Source organism: Neoarthrinium moseri, assembly GCF_022829205.1.
Source record: "Neoarthrinium moseri strain CBS 164.80 chromosome Unknown scaffold3_Wmoseri_CBS_16480, whole genome shotgun sequence".
Taxonomy (NCBI): Eukaryota; Fungi; Ascomycota; class Sordariomycetes; order Amphisphaeriales; family Apiosporaceae; genus Neoarthrinium; species Neoarthrinium moseri.
Window position 1 is genome coordinate 1,126,055 of NW_026055117.1, and position 14,851 is coordinate 1,140,905.

The 14,851-nt window shown below is 53.7% G+C and overlaps 7 protein-coding genes across 7 annotated transcripts; 5 read left to right on the plus strand and 2 right to left on the minus strand.

Moving 5' to 3' along the window:
* Positions 1-288: 288 nt before the first annotated feature.
* Positions 289-1,430, plus strand: JN550_001719 (uncharacterized protein; the record flags this gene model as incomplete). The annotated part of the gene is made up of 2 exons (XM_049312934.1): positions 289-324; positions 393-1,430. The coding sequence occupies 2 exons, from the start codon at positions 289-291 to the stop codon at positions 1,428-1,430; spliced, it is 1,074 nt and encodes a 357-aa protein (XP_049176570.1).
* Positions 1,431-1,489: 59 nt separating this feature from the next.
* On the minus strand, positions 1,490-2,269 carry JN550_001720 (uncharacterized protein; the record flags this gene model as incomplete). The annotated part of the gene is made up of 1 exon (XM_049312935.1): positions 1,490-2,269. The coding sequence occupies one exon, from the start codon at positions 2,267-2,269 to the stop codon at positions 1,490-1,492; it is 780 nt and encodes a 259-aa protein (XP_049176571.1).
* A 1,030-nt stretch (positions 2,270-3,299) lies between these two features.
* On the plus strand, positions 3,300-5,555 carry JN550_001721 (uncharacterized protein; the record flags this gene model as incomplete). The annotated part of the gene is made up of 1 exon (XM_049312936.1): positions 3,300-5,555. One exon carries the CDS (start codon positions 3,300-3,302, stop codon positions 5,553-5,555), a length of 2,256 nt encoding a protein of 751 aa, XP_049176572.1.
* A 931-nt stretch (positions 5,556-6,486) lies between these two features.
* Positions 6,487-7,448, plus strand: JN550_001722 (uncharacterized protein; the record flags this gene model as incomplete). The annotated part of the gene is made up of 3 exons (XM_049312938.1): positions 6,487-6,585; positions 6,645-7,118; positions 7,200-7,448. 3 exons carry the CDS (start codon positions 6,487-6,489, stop codon positions 7,446-7,448), a joined length of 822 nt encoding a protein of 273 aa, XP_049176573.1.
* A 625-nt stretch (positions 7,449-8,073) lies between these two features.
* Positions 8,074-9,898, plus strand: JN550_001723 (uncharacterized protein; the record flags this gene model as incomplete). The annotated part of the gene is made up of 2 exons (XM_049312939.1): positions 8,074-8,922; positions 8,978-9,898. The coding sequence occupies 2 exons, from the start codon at positions 8,074-8,076 to the stop codon at positions 9,896-9,898; spliced, it is 1,770 nt and encodes a 589-aa protein (XP_049176574.1).
* Positions 9,899-10,804: 906 nt separating this feature from the next.
* JN550_001724 (uncharacterized protein) lies at positions 10,805-11,044 on the minus strand (the record flags this gene model as incomplete). Its single annotated transcript, XM_049312940.1, has 1 exon — positions 10,805-11,044. One exon carries the CDS (start codon positions 11,042-11,044, stop codon positions 10,805-10,807), a length of 240 nt encoding a protein of 79 aa, XP_049176575.1.
* Positions 11,045-13,011: 1,967 nt separating this feature from the next.
* JN550_001725 (uncharacterized protein) lies at positions 13,012-14,736 on the plus strand (the record flags this gene model as incomplete). Its single annotated transcript, XM_049312941.1, has 1 exon — positions 13,012-14,736. The coding sequence occupies one exon, from the start codon at positions 13,012-13,014 to the stop codon at positions 14,734-14,736; it is 1,725 nt and encodes a 574-aa protein (XP_049176576.1).
* Between the last annotated feature and the right edge of the window lie 115 nt (positions 14,737-14,851).

Sequence of the window (14,851 nt, forward strand, 5' to 3'; positions counted from 1 at the left end):
GTCGGCCTAGAACAGGCACACGCGTGCGTCATCTAGCTTCCAGACGCAGCTGGCCTCCGTGCCCCAGATATGGTTGATCACGTACTATGTCGTCAGCGCCGGCACCGCGGCCGGAGAAGTGCGGGGCATTCGGGGCTCCCGACGGTAGTCCCGATCTTATATGCTTCCAAGGAAGCCCGAAAGCAGGCTGGAAACTCTAGCTGACTCTATCGCGATGCTATAATTCGGTCGAGACTTTTACATCCGTCCAAAACTGAATTCTATCTACTTCATGAGATTCCGCTAAACATGCTCGAAGTTCGTTGCTCGGGAACCCCCCGTGAAGTAAGCCGACGACACCAGATAGCTCCTGACTTACCAAGCAGTAGCCAGCAGCTGACACTGTGTTCAAGATCGGGGAGACCCATGGCCGACTCGCCAAGGAGCAAATTCGCGGGTCCATCGCCTTCTACGCCGCACTCTTCCAAAAGACCTGCGCCCTGGACTGGCCCGACGTGCTGCAAGAAGCGCAGCGTTACGTCGCGCCCCTGGAGACGCTGGCGCCCCGCTACCTGGATGAGATCCGAGGCATCGCGTCGGGTGCAGGGCTCGGGTTCCTGGACGTCCTTGCGCTAAATGTGCGCACCGAGATCAACTTCGGCCTGTTCACCGACGGCAGCGCGGCCGGCAAGAAGGTCGACGATATCCCCAGTGATGGCTGCACGAGCCTGGCCTGGCTGACGGGAGACAAGACAAAGTCATGGCTGGCGCAGAACTGGGACTGGATGATCGAGCAGGGCCATAACCTGATTATCTGCTACATTTCGCAGCCCGGTACAGGGACGCCAGACATTGCCATGGTGACGGAGGCCGGTATTATTGGCAAAATTGGGCTCAACTCCCAGGGGGTGGGGTGCTGCTTGAATGCAATTCGGTGTCGCGGTGTCGACCGATCCAAGTTGCCTATACACTTCGCCCTGAGGACGGTGCTCGAGTCGAACTCGCGGGACGAGGCGGTAGCTCGCATCAAGGGCCCCGGTGTAGCCGGAAGCGGGCACATCCTGATCGCGGACGCGACCGGCTCGGTCGGCCTCGAGTGCACCAGCAAGTGGGTGAAGGAACTGCCGATGCAAGACGGCAGGGTGTGCCACACGAATCATCTCGTGCTCGAGCACGGCGATGTGGAAGAGCCCCCTTGGCTGGCAGACTCTCCACTCCGGCTGGCGAGGATCCAGGGGACTACATCAACGCTGGCTCAGCCAACGTCGGACACCATCTTCGACCTCTTCAAGGACACCGAAGGGTATCCGTCATCGATCAATCGACGGCAGATTGACGGGACCTTGACGCAGACTCTGTTCAATATTGTCATGGATCTGGGAGACAGGAATGCGCAGGTTACTTTTGGGCGGCCTACCGAGTTTACCGAGCAGACGACGTTGGCTTTTTGAAATTTGGCATAATCCTTCTTTATTATAAACTGTTTATCTTAGTGGATCCTTAGTATATACTATTCTCCGACGGGCTCTTGGATACTCAGTCGCCTGAAGTTATCGGTTTCTTCAGCCCGAGAGGAACTCCCACCTGTGCTTGTGCCGGCAGCTCTATTCATCTTGAGCCAGTGTACCTCCCTAGACACCTGTTTAGGCTGGCTTAGCCTGCTGAAGAACGCGGTGAGCATCGGTTTCCAGCAAAATGACACCTCTCGTCTCTTGTGATCCACAACCACCCTCATTGTCTTGTCCGATCCTGGTTTCAGCCAAACGTGTCGTAGCTGGTCCCGATACCCATCCGACCAGCTGTAATAACTTGTCGGCCCACGACAGACCGAGATATATATCTTTGAGGCCCATTCGATCAACATTGGCGGATTCCCAAAGTCACTACTAGTGTTTTCTGTTTCGGCCAATGGCTCATGGTCGATTGATGATGGTGGACTGCGTGGCAGGGCAGTCTTTGCTGCACCGGGTTCTCCATAATGAACACGGTTGCCGTCCTCCGAGAAGCACTTGAACTCAAGTCGTGCCACCTCAGCATAGTTCCGACCAAAGCTTCCGATGAGAGAGAGGTTGATTTCGATCTCGGGCAGGGCTTCGCCCAGAAAGGCGAGTTCAATTGCCCTCTTTAGAGTACGCGATGCCCTTCGACAAGCAAACCAAGCATCGGGGAAGTCTTTGTTGTTGACCAGGTGGCCCATCACTAGAACCCATATCTCACAAGGGAGCCATGGTATCCTGACCTGGAGGGTACTCTTGGAGCTTGTCGGCGCCAAGGTAGTTGTGCAACTCATATCGATCTTACAGACGCAATACAGAACAATACAATGCAGTGAAGAACGAGGACTATTCACTATCCCACGTCTTTGTGCGCGTGAGACATTGGAATTAAATAAATAAAAGTCCGGAGATGGGGCCGTGTTCTCGTCAGTTGGCCATCAGTAGACAAGGACCCCTTTGTCCAGGTTATGGGCAGAGCCAACCGACGACATTCCTTTGTGCTTAAATAAGGCCGAAAACGGTCAGCCCGAACATCTCAAGGGGCGCATCGTGGCTTCCCGAAGTCCAGCGCGGGAGGTCCGGGAAAGTGTAAAATAGATGCAAAACCATACGAGAGAGCCCCGAAGGTTGGGTTGCTAGGCCGGACTCCGGTGCGCCACATGGTGTCTATGACCCTACAGTACAAGACAACCAGGAAAAGGAAAAACGAGTGTCACGAGAAGCCACTCAGATCCGGGGAGACCCTACTTCAGCCATCAAAACAGTATTCTTGTTGCCATCCCAATCGATGGTCACGGGCCGATAGAAATTTAAAGTCATCGTCGCTGCTGGATACTGAAGGGCAGACAGTCTGGTGAGGCTGACCGGATCGTCTCCACCAAGGTGCAGACAGGGCCGAGCCGCACTGCATTGGTTCGCCGCGACTCCAAGGGATGCCTCCTTGGGGGATAATTGAGGGCTTTAGACTCATCTTAAACCCCTTAGCAACCGAGATGGACACTGGGCCGGTGGGAACGGGTTCAAGGATGTTCGAGGCGACGATGACGTCCGTTGGCTGGGCAGGACAGGGACTGGTAACGAGCTGACTTCGAGCCAGCCTGCCGGCCTGCAACTTGGGTCACAGGAAGCCCACGTCGCTGGGGGTGGGGCGCCGCGTTGCCCAGCAACCACCCAATAACATGTTCGTGATATCGACTCGCAGCGACAAGGTCACAGCTCTTGACATTCATATCAATCACATCGCTCGAACGAACATGCCAATCTGTTCTTCCAATTGAGCACCAGAAGCCAGTCTCATTGTCGTTGCGAATGCGAATGCCGACCATGGCATCACCACTGTCTCCTACGCCAAGCGCCATGCTAAATATCGCTACGCCGACCGCGACCCACCGCGTCGATAACGGCGACGCCAACCACTCCACCGAGCAAAACGAGAATGTCACAGAATCATCCGACGCCAACGACCCCCAGAGCTCTCCCTTTGTATCAGACACGCAAGAGCCCAAGGTCGACAGTTCCGTCAAGGAGAATGTGTCACCGTCCAAGATCCGACACTCGAGAATCCTGTCTGGCAACGAGATTGCACCCCTGCGCATCTTGAGTCCGAGAGACGAGAACTTTGACGCAGAGTCAAGACCGAGGTCCCCAACGCGGCAAGACAGCGTCCACAAGAGCCCGCGCAAGATGTCTCCCGACAAGCGCTTCCCTGTCAAGATCGCGTCCGGCAGTTCATCCCCTGAGAGGCCACCGCCAAAATCCCCCGAGAAGTCTCCCGAAAAGTCTCCCGAGAAGTTGCCTGAAAAGCCCGTCGTGATTGAGCAGGAGATTTCACTGGAAGAGGCCCTGAAGGCCAACGAGGGACTGAAGAAGGCCATCCAGATCTTCGAGGATGAATCCTCCATGCTGGAGAATGGGGAAGACGACGTCGACGCCACATCCATGACCATCGACCATCAACACATGGACGTCGACGACGAGCCTGCCGACCACAACACATCTTTGGTCAGCACCTTCAGCACCTTCTCTGCTGTTCCCAACATGACCATGTTCGCGCGCATTGGCCACAGCCCTACCAGATTTGCCAACACTGGCTCGACTCCTTCAACCAAGCGAGCCAGACCTGACCCGTCGCCTTCACGTACACCGCGGGCCTTGGCCATGCAAGATGCTGGGAACACAACGAGTCTGATGGATTTCACTGATCAACTCTCTGGCTTTACATCAAACTCCCACGGCCCGCCATCACCCTCGAGAAGGGCACGTTTATCCCCGGCCAAGACTACTGGCCACAGACCCAGCAATACACCCCAGCGCCACGGCAACCTACTTGACTTTGACATTCCTCCTTTGCCTACCCCACGCAGCGTCCCCACTGTAACCGCACGCGAGGTTGAAACCCTCAAGTCACAATTCTTGTCCGAGATTAGTGGCCTCAAGGCCTCGCTCCTGGGTAAGGAGGCCGAGGTCAACTCCCTGAAGACAGCTGTCACCGATGCCGAAAAGCGTGTCGCTCAGTCTGCGGAGCAGCTTCGCGAGACTCAATGTGCCAAGGACAGCTTGGCAGAGGAGAAGGAGTCGTGGGAGAAACGTTGTCAAGATATGGAGGGCGTGCTTCGTAGAGTGAAGAGCGAGATCCATGTCGGACGGCGGGAACGGGAGGAGCTTGAATCGAAGCTCGACGAGAGTGAGAAGCGCCGCGAGGCTGCTGAGATCATGGCGCAGGAGGCTGAGTCCAAGATGGCCGGTATGCGTGCTGGTAAGAATAGTTCGGACGCCGCTGCCGAGGGAGGTAACTCCCAGTCACCCAGCAAGGACGGCAAGGCCCCCGGCTCGCGCGAGGTCGAGATCGCTGTGGAGAGAGTTGCCAGAGAACTCCACGCCGCGTACAAGAGCAAGCATGAGACCAAGGTCACAGCACTCAAGCAAAGCTACCAGAACCGATGGGAGAAGAGGGTTCGAGCTCTGGAGGCCAAGATCGAGGAACTCAATGAAGACAACGAAAAGCTGAAGCTCGGCCGCGACGCTACCATTACAAAGGTCGATCCCGCTCAGATTGAAGCCAACGAGGCGCTCCAGGCACAGGGCGCGAAGGACTCCGCCCACATCAAGCAATTGGACGCTGAGGTCCAGAAGCTCGGCGCTGTGATCAACAGTGTCAAGCAAGACAATCAGGAGTTGATCCAGCTGCTAGAGAAGGAGCGTATCGAGAAGGGAGAGCTAGTTCAGCTGGCTGAAGAGATGATGTCGATGCAGCACAGCTTTGTTCAGCAGCCGGACCCGCCAGCTCGGTCGCCTACCCGGTCGCCCGCCCGGTCGCCTGCGCGGCCTAGTACAACGCCCAAGAAGACCCCCGGGCCCACCACCACCACCTTCCGAAGCAGCATCAGTCGGCCGGCCGTATCCGGACTTCGCGCACCTGGCTCCATGAAGAAGCCAAACACCGAAAGTCGGATCGGCGGCTTGGGCCACCAGCGTACCAAGAGCGGAGGCCTCGCCCGGCCTGTAGCTGGCTTGGGAGCGCGGAGTGGTATCATGTCCTCGATTGAGAAGATGGGGAGCTATAGGGGCCGAGGAGAGTAGCCATATCACGTCACGCCACTCTCTGTGTTGGATTTTGAAGCGGGGTATGAAAGCGATACGACATGATGACGACTAGCAATGTGCATTCTGGTGTCGGAGTTCAATCAATCTGTGTTTTCTATGTATGATTATTCAGGATGATCCCCAGGAAAACTTTGCTTCTTCCAGTTCAGGGGAGTTCCCGGGCTAGGGCTACGAGTTCTATGAACTGCATATAATTGACTAGAATATAAGACCACGGCGCCCAGGTGCTTTACACTATAAATGAATTACGATCTGGATCTGAGAGAGCGAAAATGAAAACCTGGATCAGCCTAATCCATCCCATGACCAGCAGTGTTGTTCAAAAACCATTCCGATTAGTCAGGTTTGTATTTGGTTTCGCCATCATCCAATGACACAAGCTCACTCTGCCTTTGGACTTCTTCTATAGTGCAATGGAAGGTCATCGTAGCACACCTGGCTGTGGTTTGTGGGAATTTCTGGGCAAATGCTACGGTTCATGTCGACATTTACCCAGATTACATAAAAAGAGGAGATCTCTCCAAGAGTATAGATGCTAAATGTTCCTTCCCCACTCAGAATCCCGTTGACTCCCACTCTATCCGCAACGGCACGTCCGCAACTATTACTGCAAGTGGAAACTATGACCAATAGGACAGCATGCTGTCCAACCTGTCGCTGGTCGGCCCGTCGTCTTTGCAGCCTTGGCGGTATAATACCCAGCCTAGCCGCATGCAACCCCGATCTCTGGAAATGGGAATCTCTGGAAACAAGATCTTCGATCGACGGGCTCGATCTTCGGGAGCCAGATCTGCCAATGAAAGGGCTTCTAATGCCGAGAGGATGACCACTATATAAGAAGCCGGAGGCGGACCCACTGGCTATGCGCCGTCGATCGGTTGAGTTAGTACATATCAAAAAAAACATCATGAAGTGTTCCGGCTATCTGCTCACGGTCCTGTCCGGGGCCTCTGTGGCTCTTGCGGCCCCCTTAGCCGACGATGTCGGTACCGGGCCATACCCAGCTGTGCGTCGAGTAGTCATCGCCAATCAATAGAGGACGTATACTAACAATGGGTATCCCAGGCTTACTTCACAGAGACCAGCCTCCCTAAGCATACTATCTACAGGCCCATCAACCCACCTGCCAACGTCAGTCTGCCGGTGTTGGTATGGGGACAGGGAGGATGCGCCGCCGATGGCCTCCAAGAGCGCAGCTACTTGATTGAGATCGCCTCCCACGGCTTCATCGCCATAGCATCCGGCGCCCCGGGCGGCACTGGTAGCACGACCTCGGCCCTGATGACCGAATCCATTACCTGGGTGGGAACACAGGCCGGCACGTCAGGCCCGTACGGCAACGTCGACGCGAAGAAGATCGCGGCCGCCGGTGGGAGCTGCGGTGGTCTCGAGGCCTACGACGTCATCGGCAACGCCGCCGTCGACATCATCGGCATCTTCAGCTCCGGGTACATAGGCAACAACGCGGCGCAGGCCAGCAAGCTCAAGAAGCCCGTCTTCTACTTCCTGGGGAACACGGGGGACATTGCGTACGCCAATGTAAGATCGCTCACAAAGAGGGCTTTCTGTCCTTCTCCAATACGTCGGTGATTCGGTGTACTGATTGAACAACACACACAGGGCCTGGCGGACTATGGCAACATCACCGCTACCCCGAAGTGGTTCGGCAGCTACAACGTCGGGCACATGGGCACGCTCACTGCCCTGCACGGCGGCGCCTGGGGCACGGCGACGGTGCAGTGGCTGGAATGGGGCCTCAAGGGCAACCTGACGGCGGCCAAGTTCTTCACGGACGGCGGAGCCCAGACGGCCGGATGGTCCAAGGTCCAGAGTGCGGATCTGGACAGCTTTTTGTCGTATGTCAAGTAGTAGGCAGTCCTCTTGGTGCATTTGTCTGCCTGGGTGGACCATGGGAAGTGCTTGGGTGGGTTATTAGCTTCGTGTATATATCACTTCAATTCCACAGAAGGATGTTGATGAATGAACTTTACCGCTATCCTCTTAGGTTTATCGGTCCCTTTGACTTCCAAGTTGCTATATGGACGGCTCTGACTTGCTACCGGAGCCAGGTTCTAGCCTACACTTAAGTGGCAGAATCATGCCATAGCAGCCCTGTAGCCCTTTCAAACAGCCTAGCCTGTAGAATAGGGCGGCCTATCGAGTTGCATTATTGGTGGGCTAGCGCGAACCCCGATATTTTCGGGGTTCGGAATGGCATAGCATACATAGTACTGGCCCACCTAGGTAGTTGCAGGCAGCACAGTGAGACGAATCGTCAGCGCTGATTCGGGTAGAGTTACCGGTAGCGTGCTATATAACACCCACTTAATTGACCTCATTGAATTTGGAATAGCTGAGGTGGGACCGCACTATTCACAACTTAATATACTGCACCACTCTATTACAACGAGAGACATAACTTGGTGGCTGTCCCGGAGGCTGAAGGAGAGAGTTGAAGCAATTAACAACTGCGCCCATTGAGAGCACCAGAGATATGGCTATGAGATCTTTCTCGCTTCTTGGCCTGCTCGGCTTGTCGGGCTTCGCAGCCGCAGCAGCAGGTATCAATGACTTCGACTGGGATTCAATCACGCCCAGCCGTAAGCTGGAATACCACCCGTGCTACGAGGAGCTCCAGTGCGCGAGACTGGTCGTGCCGCTGGACTGGCTCGACGACACCAATCTGCACACCGTCGCCGTCGCCATCGCGAAGCTGCCGGCTAAGGTCCCGGACGACGACCCCGCCTTCGGCGGCACCATCTTCACCAACCCGGGTGGCCCTGGCGGCTCCGGCATTGGCTTCTTGTTGCGCGAGGGCCACATCCTCCAGGACGTCGCCGATGGCAACCGCTCCTATGAGATCCTGAGCTGGGACCCGCGTGGCGTCGGCTTCACCAGCCCCAAGGCCGACTGCTACGGCGACATCGCAACCCGGGACGTCGCCGAGCTGCAGGAGAAGGCCATTGGGCCCCTGGACGCGAGCGAGGATGCACTGAAGAGGCACTGGGCGAGGACCCAGGCCTATGGTAAGTTGTGCGCCGACAGCGCAGTGAACGGCTCCATCCTGCCGTTCCTGACCACGCCATCGGTGGTAAGAGATATGGTGGCAATCCTGGACGAGATCCATGAGCTGCGCGACACAGAAAGCCGGTCGGCGGAGGCGACTGATGGTGGTGACGGACAGAAGCGCTTGGAGCTGAGGAAAGCCGATGTTCCTCGGATCCAATACTGGGGCTTTTCATATGGCAGTATATTGGGAAACACGTTCGCGTCGATGGAGCCAGGTCGCGTCGGTCGACTAATTATTGATGGAATTTCCAATGCCAATGACTACATGGCTGGTGTAAGTACTTCCAGTGCAGATCTGCCAACGCCGAAGCCAACTAACAGTCGAATAGACTTGGCTGAAGAATCTCCAAGATACAGAGAAGATCGTGGAGTACTTTTATGAATCGTGCTTTGAGGCAGGTGACAAGTGCGCACTGAGGAAGCCATCTGACTCCAAATGGGAGGATCTCAGGACGCGAGTCGATGATTTCAAAGCCCAGGTGGCTGACGTACCAATCTCGGTCTTCAACGACAAGCGAATCGTTGTGATCTCTGCGACCGAGATCTTGACCGCCTTCCGCCGGCCTGTGTACGACCCCCTGAAATCCTTCGCTCGCCTGGGCCAAGTCCTCAGTGATGCTCTCGAAGGCAACTATACCCTCCTTCTCGAGGACATCGACTCAGTGGGACCCAAGCTCCACGATGTCTGTTCGCTGCAAAACAGCTCTACCATCGCCACCATCAGCGACAAGGACGCCAGCCACAACATCATGTGCGGCGACGGCGAGGATGCCACCAAGCTGGGTCTGCCATACTTCAGGGACTACATCCAGGAGCTCAAGGGCCAGTCTGAGACCCTGGGCTGGTACTGGGCCACGATCCGGTTTGCATGCTCGGGCCTGGCCATCCGGCCCAAGTGGCGCTTCACGGGCCCGTTCACGACGCCTGAGCACGACGCCTCCATCGTCGAGGGCCGGCCCGCAGCGCCGCTGCTCTTCTTCTCGACTCGGCTCGACCCTGTCACGCCGCTGCGCAACGCCGTAGCCATGGCCGAAAACCACCCGGGCGCCGCCTGGGTCGTCCAGGAGTCGACTGGCCATTGCGCCCTCTCGACTCCCAGCGAGTGCTCCAAGAAGATCGTGCAGGAGTACCTGGAGTTTGGCACCGTTCCTGAGAGCGGAACCTCTTGCCAGCCTGACTGCGATCCCTGGAACCCGTGCGAAGAGGACAAATTGGCAATGAAAGTTAATATTGCGGAGCATATTGCGTGACCTGGGATGGCTGTGCTAGGCACGATATCAATGCAGCTTGCAAGTGGCGGATATTCAAAAGCTTCTTGGAGGTGAGATATTACGACATGTGTGTTGGAGAGTTTTCTGCTATGTCGAGGTCTTCATATTACCCAAAGGAGAAGGCTATGCAATGCACAAGACCATCACCAGTGGAATGGCTCCCTCGAGCGAATTTTCACAGATACTCCATAGCCACAATGACGGTCAATCCTGATTCCTGTAAAGCCCTTGATGAAATGAAGCCATCAATTCAATCCAGGAGAATGTTTGTATAAGACCCTTACGCCAAGTATAAACCTTGTCGTTCCTGGCCAATCCATGATGGCAGCCGCTGCCTGAGCGAGAAGATACCCATATACTAGTCCGGTAAACCATACCGTAATTGCCCACGAAGTGTTATGCTTGATTTTTAGTGATTATTCTACGCCAATGCCCTTTGAAAGAAAAGGGGAAAATAAAAAAAATTGACTGCTGTATTCGACCACGCCAGCGATCTCCAGTCCGGTGCTCCATTTTCGACTTAGTTCCGCCTGGGGCATAACAAAGAACTAAGAAATACCAACGCCGTAGCCGAGCCAATTTTTGTATGTAGCGGCTGGTAACTGTTTTGAGTGTTTGTCGACGGGGGCCTGCATTAGTGCGGCAGATAGAGTCGACTACGATGAAGCCGTGCTCGCTGGACGTGTCAAGGTGGTGACAATATCTGAAGATTGTTCTGATATCTTTCATGATAATCATGGTGGCACTATGTTGATTTGTGATGTGCTTGGTTATATGTAGGCTTAGAAGGAAGTCGCAGTGCGTCCGAGATGGGAGTAGAAAGATTGATGGCAGCCGAATTATATAGCCACTTGCTTAGGGGCCGTTGGGTAAGAGTACGCACTCTCATATCGTGGGCGGGTAGTCGTTGGGTCTAAGGACAATCCTAGGGGCATAGAAGCTTGTAGGAATGTGTATGGTGCTGGAACGTTTAGATTTTGCCAGTAGACCCGGTATAGGCAGCTGAAAGCCGAGAGGTGGAGCTAGGAGGCTGGCTAGAGACGATGGCGTGCGTGTCCTGGCAAAGCCGGTAACTGGTGGTCTGATACCGCCGGTATAGTCGTGGATCGATCCAGCAAAGGCCATGATGGGATACGCTCCGAAGTGGGTGATCTTGATTTATAAGGCGTCTGGTGAGACGTTTTGTACGTGAGGTATGCAACCCAAAGCGCCAATATGCCTACCAGCAAAGCTGGGAGGCCCAAGGCTATGGCAACAATGACTTCGTCTGACAGCATAATCGCAGAGCTTGAAAAGTATGATTGAGTTTACGGGGAGACTTGAACTTTGTAGAGTCAATGATGTAGTAAAGCTTGAGGGTTGATCCTTCTTTAATACTCTAGGTAGTTAGGACTCGGCGATAGTTGACTGTTTCAATGCTTCTCTTTGCAAGGGGCAATCTGGGCGCAACTCAGCATGTGATTGGTTAGGATGGCGTAAATCCAGGCTGAGTCCGAAAATTGCAAGATGATAATGTAGAATAGGTGCGAGTGAGGAGGTAATCCTTGCCTGCCTTCGCATCAAGGACATGCCGAACGTCTCTTGCGAATCGCTAAGCCTTAATTGACCACGCACAGCCTTATGTTACTTCTCAGAAATTTGGGAATAGATCTCGCCAGCGCGCTCCTCGCGATCCCCTCTAGTGCGAAAGGTGCGCTATTGGCTAAACACTTCAGTAGTTCTTATGTTACCCCATGATAGGTGCTTGTCGCGCGTGCTTGTACCACCAGTCTAAAATACCTAGGTAGATACTGGAAATACGTCTGACCTAATTTGAATGAACTAAGAAATATAGTCTTGGTCTGTTTTTTCATAGACTGAAATTGACTACAATTCCTAGCAGAGTAAGAGATCACCGCTTTTGCTTCGGGACATCAATTACTCGAAACCAGGAAGTTATGCGGTAACTGGGAGCGGGGCTTTGTCCTGGTTGTAGATGCGAAGGTGCGCAGGCGTGCTCGGCAGACCATTAGGTGCGCCATCGGCTACCCGTGAATTGGGTGGCCAACGATGAACTTCATGTAGGGGTAGTGCAGTAACGCCATGTGCGCTGCCTGTTTCGATTCAGGGTCGACCCAGGTTCGACCAAGCTCATAGCACCACCAATCATCGCACTTTCGCACGCTTGCTGGTGCCAGCGCATCGGCAATAGCCCATCGGCCGGGCGTAGGATCCTAGCTCGTTACCGGTTAGCCAAGGACGTTGCCATTGGCTTTATCTATGGTCCCAGCGGGCTTCTCCTCAGGGGGGTTGTTGTAAGGAAGGGGGGGGGGTAAAGGAAGGTGGGTAAGGAAGGGGGGGGGTTGTAAGGGTGTGGTGATTTGGCGGACGCCAGTGGTCAATCGATTTGGAACCGATTGTAAGAGACCGCTCCCTGCTATCCGTGTAGGACGTAATAATCCTTTACTAGTTCAAAGAAGTGTATGTGCAAGGCATGAGGAAGTCCCATCGAGGGGCGTGCTGATTAAGGGTGGCCTTTCAGCCGCAGCTGCGGATCTTTCAGCTTCAAACTGCGTTAGAATCTTCTTTGATACTTAGAAGTCCACCATGACATGTGTCGGCGAACTCTCATGAACCAGATCAAAGTACTTCATGGAGCCAGTGAACAAGCGCAGAAAGCTTGACTTTGAGAAATGCTCGCAATGTAGAAGAGACAAGCAAAAGGTGAGTAACACTGAATAAAGTTTTACAAGCCCCTTCTGGCGGCGCGCGAACCTCGTGTGGGTCTTGTTCCTTCTGGAAGTAAGGCTCTTGTTGACTTGTAGATACAACCGACAGTGTCTGCCAACCCAGCGCGAATGGCCGCAGAAATGCGATCGTTGTATAGAGAAGAAGTACAAATGCTCGGAAAACAAAAGTGTCAAGGAAATTCGAAATTTGCCTTCATCCGAACCAGTCTCTGCACACCCGAGAGATGGCACCGCACAGCATCGGGAAAAGCAGTCTGTTGTTGCATTTGCCCCCATCAGCCGGCTGCAGCCAGGGAATGAGGCCGCAAATGCAGAGAGTCTTTATGAAGATATGTAAGAGGCCGCATTCGTACTGAATCCATCATGCAGATCTTTAACACGAACCTTAGAATGCTTCGACTCACTTGGACGAACATGATCTACGAAACAATTTTGACCCACCGCACATTTGAAGGCCGATTCTACAAAACGATGAATTTATACCGACGCAAGATATGCAGCCCGTTTTCCACCCTGGAGAGCGCCCTCGCCGACGAAAGAGCATTGATAATATCCAAGATACATACACTAATGATATCGAAAACGAAGATCAGCATCGAGCATGCTCTGTTAGCCCTTTTGGGACATATCGGGTCTCCCTTGGGAAAAGGACAGGATACTTCTGAGTACTCAACCCTTTTAGCGAGCTTCGAAAATGGTGTCTTGCTTATCAAAGCCTTGGAGATGAAAGGCCCGAGCAGGTTGACCCAAGAGGATGCCCAACGATACGTCCAATGCTGCTCAGAGCTGAAGGTTAAGCTTAGTTCTATCTACACGGAGCCACATCTCAGGCCCCTCGATCCAGGATTCGATGAGTTGCTTCCTTCCCCGAATTTCATGATGGAGGCGAAGACTATCGAGAAAAAGCCGAGAGCAAGGGACGTCCTACGCCGCACTCCATTACACATTCAGCTCTATCGCAACGATACTTCCAAGTTCCCGTTATACCTCGGACAAGGGACGTTGAAAACGCCCGACTATTTTGGACGCTCACTTCTTCACATTGCTTCTTACAATGGGGATAAGGGAGCCGTCAGATCTTGCCTGAATCACAATTATGATGCCACCCTTCAGGACAAGGAAGGATTGACATCGTTACACTGTGCGAGTGGAGCAGGGCATTCAGAAGTTGTAGGCATGTTGATCGACCACGAATCCAGGAGAGCAAATGCTAGTCTGTTACTATGTCGCGAGGACACCTATCGAAGAACACCGCTTCTAATTGCATCTTTTCAAGGCCATACGGAGGCTGTGAAAACCCTCATGAGCCGTAGTCCGGACCAATCTTACATGAATCGACAGGATTGCAGAAACTGGGCGGCATTACACTATGCAGTGTGGCGTGGTCACCTCGGAGTAGTGAAAGAACTGCTATCGAGTCGAGATGTGGATGTAAATCTGCAGAATGGGGAGGGAAGGACCCCTTTACACCTGGCCATCATTCAACTCTCCGACAACAATGAGTCATGGGGCATATTGAGTTCATTACGTGAACATGTTGGTACCAACCCAAATGTCCGCGATGAAAAAGACAGAACTCCGCTCCACCTCGCGCTGCTATGTGGCAACCATAGTGCGGCCGGCAGTCTTTTGGAGATGTCGAGCATCAATACAGGCGGCCACGACCTTGAAGGTAACAGCGTCCTGCATTTCGCAGCACGACTTGGATATGCTGATTTATTCGCAACACTGCTGCAAACCCGGCCCCTGTCGTTCAATGACATGAACACTGCAATGGAGACGCCACTTCACATAGCAGTGAGAAGTAAGAGCAGGGATATTGTGAAGATTCTTTTGAATATTATTGGCATACAAGTCAACACCACAGCAGTCGGCGGGGAAACCCCTTTGATGGTGGCTGTAAGCCATACCGACCGGACCACTACGGGACTATTGCTGCAAACAGGCATGGTGGATGCAAAGTTGATACGACAATCAATCGAAAGAGCCCAGCAAATGGGGTCCCGTCATAGACTTACAATGCTCGAAGAGGAGCTCGCTGAGGCAGGACTCGGTTCCATGAATTCTTACTTTACGCAGGCTAGATAGTGCTGTTGTTATTTTAGCCCTAGATACACATCTCTTAAGTTAATTGAGGAGGGCTTAGTGTTTAGGATAGTATGGCGTTAATGAAATCTGTACAACTGAGGTTAAGCTTTACTTC